Source organism: Galeopterus variegatus, unplaced genomic scaffold (genome assembly GCF_000696425.1).
Source record: "Galeopterus variegatus unplaced genomic scaffold, G_variegatus-3.0.2 Scaffold4500, whole genome shotgun sequence".
Classification (NCBI taxonomy): domain Eukaryota; kingdom Metazoa; phylum Chordata; class Mammalia; order Dermoptera; family Cynocephalidae; genus Galeopterus; species Galeopterus variegatus.
The window spans coordinates 125,091-134,625 of record NW_007730611.1 but is presented as its reverse complement, the minus strand read 5'-3'; the positions used below and the strand labels follow the sequence as shown (position 1 = coordinate 134,625).

At 51.1% G+C, this 9,535-nt stretch overlaps 1 protein-coding gene across 7 annotated transcripts in view; it reads right to left on the bottom strand.

Moving 5' to 3' along the window:
* Positions 1-1,285: 1,285 nt before the first annotated feature.
* The window catches only part of LOC103603204 (chromosome unknown open reading frame, human C20orf96), a 29,173-nt gene continuing 20,923 nt past the window's right edge, over positions 1,286-9,535 (bottom strand). For 4 of the 7 annotated variants that reach the window (XM_008587700.1, XM_008587698.1, XM_008587699.1 and 1 more), the window contains exons 7-11: positions 7,133-7,232; positions 6,169-6,326; positions 5,984-6,085; positions 5,738-5,824; positions 1,286-1,602 (exon numbers count right to left, since the gene is read on the bottom strand). In XM_008587700.1, coding sequence (XP_008585922.1) covers positions 1,405-1,602; positions 5,738-5,824; positions 5,984-6,085; positions 6,169-6,326; positions 7,133-7,232 — 645 coding nt within the window. In that variant the 3' untranslated portion in view covers positions 1,286-1,404. Of the gene's footprint in view, positions 1,603-4,823; positions 4,943-5,737; positions 5,825-5,983; positions 6,086-6,168; positions 6,327-7,080; positions 7,233-9,535 lie in introns of all 7 variants that reach the window. The other 3 variants (XM_008587702.1, XM_008587703.1, XM_008587704.1) reach the window with 3 other exon arrangements.

Sequence of the window (9,535 nt, the reverse complement as noted above, 5' to 3'; positions counted from 1 at the left end):
ACCCCTTCACCTACTCCAAGGTACAGCACGTGATCTGGACTAAAGCAACACGCACTCTCCACATGCAAGGCTGGCTCAAGGTGGGCATGTGATATAAGCCATCCAGTCATAGTGAATCTTGAGACTGTGGCTGAAAACTCCAGGACAGAGTACTCTCTTTCCAGCAGGTCATGTACAAGCAGGCAGGTAAACCCACAGATGCTGGTTCCTGGGAGCCACAGCAGTGCTGACCTTAGAAGAGGACAAAGTAGAGAGAGAGCAACTGGGTCCTGGTGCCATCACTGGGTTTCTGGATAAAGCCTCACCTGGACTACTACTTTACCTAAGCCCCTTCTTGATTAGGACAATTTGAGTTGGCTGTTCTGTTACTTATAACCAAGTCTCCTAACACATAAAGTGGACCACTGAGAGGCCAGAGTCCCCTGGCAACTGGAGCAGTCTGGGTCTCCAGGGAAGCCAACTCTGGATGGACTGCAGAGTGCACAACACTTACTAATGAGTGCCCTTGGAACTGACAACCGAGGAAAGGGGCAGGGGAAATACACAGGATTGGGCAGAAGCCAAGCCTCAGTGCAGGCCTAAGGGCAGTTTCAGCCTCCACTGCGGGGGGGGCGGTTTGGAGCCACAATAGCCCTTCACTTGATCCAAGTTGGACCAAGATGCCTGGGCCTTTAATACTTACATATCCAGCAGACATTGGATGTGGGAAGGGACTTTACCTTGGTTGCACGGCTCTCCGAAGCTGAGGCAATCCCTGAAGGGTCTGACTGCTGAAGGATACCTGCCAACAGCACCTTCATGTCCTTGATTGAAGGAGGATCTGGGCAAAGCACATCTCTAAGTCCACCACAGAAGACTGGAGTGCAGAGCTGCACATAAATATGCAGCTATGCACAGCAGGAATTTGTGCTCATGTCCATGTGAAGTTGGGGTAGACGTAGTGGACAGGTTGACGGCTGGACTAAGAGAGAAATGGCCATCAGTGAAAGGCCCAGCAAGTTCCCAGGTGTATTAATCTCAAGAAGTTCCCCCTCTGCCCTGGCACTGGCCTCAACAGGTCTGAGCACAAACTGGAAGGGAAGCTGGGTTCCTGCTGCACCAGGAGGGGCCCAGGGCCACAGAGCCATGGAGATTTGGGCAGGGGGTCACTGCAGCACTTTTTCTGGAGAACTTTTGAGCCCCAGACGCAGCCAGCACAGCTGCCCACCTCTTATCTCAGGACAAAGTCCATTCCTACCACATCTTCTGCAAGACCTAGCTGGGGACCCCCAGATACCAGCAAAAAGCAAATGCAAATCCAGCTTTATTGGTAAAAAGGAACAGCAGATTTAACTGGGAATTCCAACCTGGTCTAAGCAGCAACATCAACCAGAAAGAAGTGAAGGAGAGAGAAAAAAAAAAAAACTAGACAGGAGGGAGGGAAGGATGGAAGAACTGTGCATCAGGGTCTGAATGAAGACACTGTCTGAGAAGCAAATGACTCCAGGCTGCAGGTGCTGGGAAGAGACCAGGCAGGGAGGGGCGGCCCACGGCTCTGCCATCTAGAAGGGTAGCGGCTCTTCCACAGGGATGTTGAGGATGATGTCCATGTCTGGGGTGCACCTGGTAGGAAGCAGCAAAGAGGGGTGTGAGAGGCCCACAGGGGCGCCAGAGTTAGGGGAGCCCTGCTCTTTACAACACTGGTACTTAACGGTACTTACCATCCCAAAACACACCCTGTGTACACGCACGTGCATGCACAACACACACACGTACAAACAGAAACATGAAAAGTGGAACAGAAATTAGTCTGGCAGGACTAATGTTCCCCTAAGAGGTCTGTAGTCAAGAGGGCACAGACACTCAGCTCTGAAATGCTCAGGACCCTCAGGACCATCACTCTCTCTGGAGTCAGGATGGCCAGTTTGGAAACTTGGTTCTGGGTCACCTCCAGCAAGCTATTTCTCCTCTCTGAGCCTCACTCCTTCAGGCAGCGCCTATGGGACACACACTCACTATGTGCCAGACCCCAGGCAAGCCTCAGTTTCCTCATCTGTCAAATGGGGGTAATAATTCCATCCTCCAGTCATTGGTGGGAGGATTAAATGAGAATTAAATAAGTTCAGCAAGTGACAGGGATTAGTCTTTCCATGAAAGTAGCAAGAAACATGGGTTCCCATCAGCAATAATTCCCCGTGTCAGTGACCAAAACAAACATTTAAGAGGCTGCACGATTACATTCTCTCTCCACTCTCTCCCAGGGAGATCCTCCATTCTCACGGTTTCAATAATCTACTTATGCGCACAGTTTTTAGGCATGAAGTGTCAGGATGTCTGCAATTTACAATACTTAAGAAAACAAACAAACATGAATGAATGAAGATAAAGCCAACACGGCAAAAATATAACAACTTCTAAATCTAGATGAGCAACTGAGTATTCACTATATTCTCACTATTTTTCTGCATATTTCAAATTTTTCATAGTAATAATTTTTAAACAGCGCATCTCTATACTGGCAACACCCAAATATCTCCAGCCACTATTTCTCCTCTGAGTTCTACTCAACTTTCTACCTCATGGCTTCACATCGATGTCTCACATAATCAAATTTCCCATCCAAGTCAACTCTTGACTCCACCTGCATCTGCATCCCCCACCCGTCCCCAGTCTTCTCTATCTCTGGATGTGGCACCACCACCCACCCTGTTACAAAACCCAGGAACCTAGGGGTTATTTTTGACACCTCCATGTCCTGTACTTCCCACATCCAAACATCACCAATTCCTATAGACTTATCTTTTTAAATATTTGTCCAACCCACCTATTGCTCTCATCTTTCCTGCCACCCACTTGGCCAGGCCACTCCCAATGCTCCCCTGGACAACTGCCACCACATCCACTGGACTTCCAGCTCCCACTCTGGCTCTTCTCCAATTTCATCCCCATGCTCTTTACAAGATGACTTTTCTGGAATCCAAATCTGATCACGTCACCACTCACCTTAAAATCCTTTGCTTTCAGAATCAAGTGCAAAACCCTGGCCTACAGGGCACTGCATGGAGGTCCCTAGGGACTGAGCTGCCTGCTTTCTCCGTCACTGCATTCCAGACACACTAGCCTCCTCAGCTCCATGTAAATACAAGTTCCTTCCTATCACGGATCCTTTACAGCCTCACCGCTCAACACGCTGTCCATCGACCAGCAGCAGCATCACCCAGGAGCTTCTCAGAACTGCAGAACGTTGAGCCCCACTCCAGACCTACTGCTTTGGAAACTGCTTTCTAACAAGATCTCTAGGAGGTTCCCATGCATGTTCTAGCTGCAGAAGTTCTGCTTAGCAGTGTGCCACTCCTGCTGTTTAGAAACTGCTTTCTAACAAGATCTCTAGGAGGTTCCCATGCATGTTCTAGCTGCAGAAGTTCTGTTTAGCAGTGTGCCGACGACAAAGCTGCTTACCCACTCCCACTGCTTCCTTCCATGTGGAAATGCATCGAGGAGCATTCTGCTCCTGGCCTCTTTGCCCCTGTCCTCACTCTGCTCCTGGAAAGGGGAGCAGACTCTCTGAATGATGAGTCTGCAGAGGAGTGGGTATGGGCAGCCCGGGCCCTTCCTTTCTCAGCAACGAGTAGACCACAAGAAATACACTCTCCTCTGCTCCAAGGGCTGGCTCCACCAGCTCCAGCTGCACCATGACCTAGCGGCTCCATTTGCCTAATTCTGGGTTCCGTATTCAGAAGCCAACAAGCCTAGAGATAAAAGCTACATTCTCTAAAATCAACTTTACCAGAATAAGAGAAAATCTGGCCCATGTCTGCCTTACCCCTTTCAGTCTTACTGCAATGCGTTCGGAGCCCAGGTAAGGACAATGGATGCCCACTTACTCCATGTCCCAGAGATCCCACACGGCCACCCAGAATCATTCTTCCTTCTGCTCCCCCTTTAGCCCCTTGGCCTAGTGAACTTCTATGTATCCTGAAGACCTTAGTCCTCGGGGAAATCTTCCTTGATGGCCCCAGACTCACTGTCCTGGGACACACTCTCTTGGTGCCATGTACCTCTCCTCAGCAGCTCTGGACTCAGCTGCAACTTTACATTTATTTGTAGCTCGTTATCAATGTTTGGTCCCCTGCTGGGCTCCCCGGGGCATTTTCATTCACTTGGTGCCTGGCACTTCGTAGGCACTTTAAAAACTAAATAGTGTTTTTTTTTCTATTTAAGAAGACAAGGAAGGGAAGGAGGTAGGAGAGGAGATAGAAAAGGATAGGAGGAGGAGGAAACAGACACAGAGATCAAGAAGAAAAATTAAATTCTCAAATGCCAGGCTCTGCCACACAGAGCCCTGGGGTGCCATCATGGAGAGGCCTGGCCTAGGGGCACCCAGCCCCACCACAGAGAAACTTCGACGGGAGAGCGGGCAAAGAATTGGTTTTGGAAGGAAGCAAGACCTTCACTTTGGACCCAGAAGCCTGCCAAGCAGAGAGGACATCCTTCCCTTCTTGTGATGTGTCTTCTAGGCCACTCTTCGCTGGAGCCAACCTCCCCAGTCAACAACCCAAAAGTGGAGGGTACACCCACTTAATTGACACAAAGAATGTGGGAACTGGAAGGGTCTTTAGAGACCACCTAACCCAGCCTGCTGTTTACAGATGGAAAACTGAAGAGTACAGATGGGAAAGGTCACGTCTGCTTATGTTCAGTGGCAGAGCTGAGGTGGAAACCCAGGACGTTCACCCCATACAGTGTTCTGCCATGTACCCCAGGCTGCCGTCTCTGAGAACAGAGAGGCTCTTTGAGCCCACAACATGGCCTGGCTAAGAGGCAGCTGCAAAAAGATCACATACTTGGGTCTCCGAAGTAAAACATCCTCAAATATGACCTCTCGGGGATCCTGGAGCTGGGCTTGGAGCTCTTCCACCTCGGCTCTTAATATAGGAATTTCCTCCTCAAACTGGACGATAAACTGAGGGGAGAGGCACAGCCGGGAAGCGGTGAGAAACCAAATGTCCCCGGACTAAAAGGAGAAAACAGCGAAATGGACAAGAAGCAAAGATATCCAGGGAAATGGTATGGGCCAGCCACTGGGACTGGCTGGACTCCAGAAAGGGGGCCTCCCCGTGCAGGGCAGGGCTGGATCACAAGTTAGTGACAATGTTCGATGATGCTATAACAGGGGATGGGGTTGTGGAGAGTGGAGACAGGGTGCAAAGGGGTGGGACTGCTTGACCATCTGAATTAACCAGCTCAGCTGGTTAGAACACCATGTTGATAACACCAAGGTCAAGGGTTCGTATCCCCGTAGTTGCCAACAGCCAAAAAAAACAAAAGAATTAACAGGGGCTGGCAGTGATGGCGGAGGGCACTCACATCGAAAACTAGTGAAGGTGCAAGATTATAAAAATTAATTTGAGGGGTGGTAATGGTGAAGCTCATTAACACTGATAACAGGTGAATGGTCAATGACAGGAATTAAGGGGTGAAGGTGGGCGGTGCTCAGTGGTTGAGTAGGTGACGCTTGATGATGTCACTAACAGGTCATGGCCAGCAATGTTGCCTAGAGGCAAGGCCTAGGCCAGCACTAATCCCCTTCCCAGATGAATGACGAGTGGCAGTAATGGCCCTGGGGAAGAGGAAGGCCAACACCAGGGCTGGAGACCTCCTGAGCATCAGACCAGGATGAGCCTGACTCCCACCAGCCCCAGGGATCACCCACCCCTGCACCCTCGCAGAGGGACAGGCACCTTCCCTGCCCACTCACATCTCTGAACCTGTGAATGCATTTCAGCAGGTCCTGGCTCTCCCGGGTCTTCTGTACAAGAGCCTCCTGATGGGGTTGCTGGGTTTTCTGTGGAGGAAGGAGAGGTCTGGCCCCCAGGTGCCTCTTCCTAAGCAGCAGTGACTGGTAAAGGCTGGAGGGGTACAGGGGGCCTGGAGGCAGAGGGCAGGGAAGAGCGCAGGGCTGCAGGAAGGACCTGGCTCCCCACCATGGCAGCTGGCTACTCACCACCACCAGAGACCTCAGAACTTTCTTCTGCTGCTGCTCAATTTTTTTGGACATACACTCCAGGACCATGCGACGCATCTCACTAAGATCGTCCAGCTCATCCTGGGGGCCAGCAGAGGGTGTTGGCCACCAGCCCTGCCTCCCTCCCACATGGACCAGTGGAGCAGGGCCAGGCGCGCTCCTACCTGCTGGCTGTCCTTCACCTGCTGCAGCTGGCGCATGAGGCTGGCAATCTGGACTGACTTGACGGGATACTCGTGGTCCATGTAAGTGCTCAGGAAGTTCACCTCCTCGTGGGTCTTCTGGATCCTGGCATTCAGCTGCTCCACCTGCTGCTCCAGGACTGGGAGGGACAAGGAGGTCAAGAGGGACAGGAGGCAGGACCTTCCCTCCTGACACCTCCCAGGAGGCCCGGGAGGCAAGCTCTCCTCGGCTAACGGATTGGGGTCTGGGCTGAGGCGGGCTCACACAAGGCTGTGACATGGTAAAGAGTTAAGCCCCTGCAGGAGCAGAGGCAATGCTGGGTAGGAAGAAGTGAAATCAGTGCAAGATCCCCAGACTAGTCCCAGCCCTGCCTCCGCCTTGCTGCATGGCCCTCGCCAAGACCGTTCCTCTCTGGACAAAGTTTATCCTGCCTTCCTCCATGGAGGAGGTCCCCGATGTCTGAGGCTGCCTGACATACCACCCCTCCCCTCAGAAGGCCTCCAGTCTGCTCAGGAGAAAGAAACTACAGGCCCGGCAGGATGGAAGCCAGGAGACCTGGGTCCTGGCCCAGCCACTGACTCCCAATGCAATCTTGGAGGAGACACAGACAGGCTAGGATTCCATTCTGGTTCCCAGCTGCATAACCTTCAGCAAGCTGGTTCACTTCTCAGTCTCCATTTCCTCATCTATAAAATGGGAGAACAGTCCCAGCCTCACAGGTGGTTGTAATGGTGAAGTGAGAGCGTGACCACAAAAAGGCAGACACACAGGCCTGCGAAGTGCTCGGTAAGTAAGCTATGACTCTGCATCTTAGCAATTCCATCTGCCTAGAGGGGAGACAGTGGGCCTGTCGGCTTCTGAAAGGCAAGTGCAAGGTAAATACCCTTGCTGACCTCCCCAAAGGGCCAGGCTGAGGGTCTAGGAGTTCACCACAGGGATTCTTACAGCTCATCTTGAGCTTCTCCTTCTCTTCCCACTCCTGAAGCTCACACTTCAACTGCTGCAGCCTCTTCTTGTTCGACCACTCCAAGATGTCGATGACGGTCTGCAGGAGGGGTGGGCTCAGCTTGCCCCAAGCCTCTGCTGGCTCTCGGGGAGCCGCAGCCTGCTGTGGCCACTCGGCACTTCCTCAGAAGAGTCCTGGATCCCAACCCCACTCCCAGGCCCAGCAAGCTGACCAGAGGCTAGAGGACAGTCACCTCCTACCCTACTCCCTACATGGCTCCTACTACTACTCCACCTCAGCCAGCGGCCCTGCCACACACACAGTCACACGGGCCCAAACCCAGGCATCATCAGTCCCTACTGCCCTCGCTCACCTGAAATGTCACCAAGTTTTATGGATTCTACCCCGCAAACAGCTCTCAGAGCCATGGCCTCCTCTACATCTCCACTGAAACTTCTTATTCAAGTTCTCTCCAACCCCTCCTAAAATATTAAAGCAGCTACTCCTAACTCATCTCCTTTGATCTATTCTCCACAGAGCAGTCAGAATGATCTTTCCTTAAAAAAAACACAGCTAGCCATGTCCCTGTCCTATTTAAAAACTCCCCAATGGCTCCCCTCTGCCATGTAAATAAGGTCCAAACTCCTTACGCTGGCTGACAAGGCCCACCTCCCTCTGGCCTGGGCCAGCCTCATCTCTCTCTGATCCCTTGTTCACATCTTATCTTCCAGCCACACTCGGTGACAGGCGGCTCCTTGAGCCAGTGATGCTCCCTCTCACTGCAGCCCTTGGGAACCTTGTTTCCTCTCCCTGGAACAGATGCCCAATCTCTACCACTCAACACCTACGCTGCAGGTTTCAGAACAAGCATCACATTCTCCAGAAAGCCTTCCTGATCCTCCCATGTCTGGGTCAGAGGTCCCCTCTGGGCTCCTCAAGTCCACCACCCCCAGTACAGCACACGCACCCACAGCTTTCTAACTGTGACCACACTAGAACGAGAGCTTGATATGGACAAGGTGTCTCACTGATCACTGTTTTCCAAGGGCCCACAGGAGGCACTCAGGATGAGCAGAAAATGTATGAACAGAGGAAAGTCAGACAGTGACTTTGTCTAGGTTTGGAGAATGTTCTACTAAGTTTCCTTGGGCTGAATAACTCTATGTCCTTGGCCTTGGTCCCTGCTATAGACTGAATTGTGTCCCCCCAAAATTCATATGTTGCAGCCCTAATCCCCAATGTGGCTGTATTTGGAGATAGGGCCTTTAGGAAGGTAATTAAGGTTAAATAAGGTCATAAGGGTGGGGCCCTGATCTGATGAGACTTGTGTCTTCATAGGATGAGGAAGAAACATGAGAGATATCTCTCTCCACGCAGCACACAGAAGACCACTTGAGGACACAGCAAGAAGATGGCCATCTGCAAGCCAGGAAGAGAGGCCTCACCAGAAACCAGTCCTGCTGGTACCTTGATCTTGGACTACCAATCTCCAGAACTGTGAGAAATAAATTTCTGTTGTTTATGCCACCCAGTCTGTGGTGTCTTCTTAGTGCAGCCCAAGCCAACTAATACAGTCCCCAAGAAGTCTGAATTTTTCTCTTTCACAGACTCCAGGTGAGCTCAATACCTCTCCTCCCTGGGCAGACTGCAGTCAGAAGGGAATCCTCTCCATTAAACCATTTTCTCTGACTCCTCTCCAGCCCAAACGCCTGGGTGCCCTGTCACCAAGTCTCTCCTAGAGGAGGCAGAGGACGCTCCCTCGGTTCTCTGCAAAGTCACTCTTCACCCACAAATCCTAAGTGCTACCACTGGGCTGAGAATGCTAATAATAGTACGTTGGAAAGAGCACAGATCCTCATCCCAGACCGCCTGGGTTCAAATCCCAGGGCTGACCCTTGCTAGCTAGGTGACCTTGAGCTAGCCTTTCTACCTTTCCATTTCTTCATATGTAAAATGGGGATGATACTAATGCCCACACAATAACATTGCTGTAAGGACTGTATGAATATATATAAGTAAAGCACTTAGTATTACCCTGTATAAGCGTTTACTGATGGTGCTGATGGGGTGATGGTGCTAGTAACTACTTTCTCTTGCACAGATACAACGTGTGCCAGGTACCATACTCTTTGGGATGGGTGCTATTATGCCCCATTTTACAGAGCTCAGAGGGGCAAGGTAAGGGCTGGCCACTTAGCTCAGTTAGTTAGAGCACAGCCTTGTACCACCAAGGTCATGGGTTCCAATGCCCCTGTTGGCCAGCCGTAACAACAAAATAAAAAATAAAGTAAAATACTTGCCATAGTGCTTTAGGCTGACCGATTAGCTCAGAGCGCGATATAATAACACCAAGGTCAAGGGTTCGTATAACTTCGTATAATGAATGCTATACGAAGTTATGC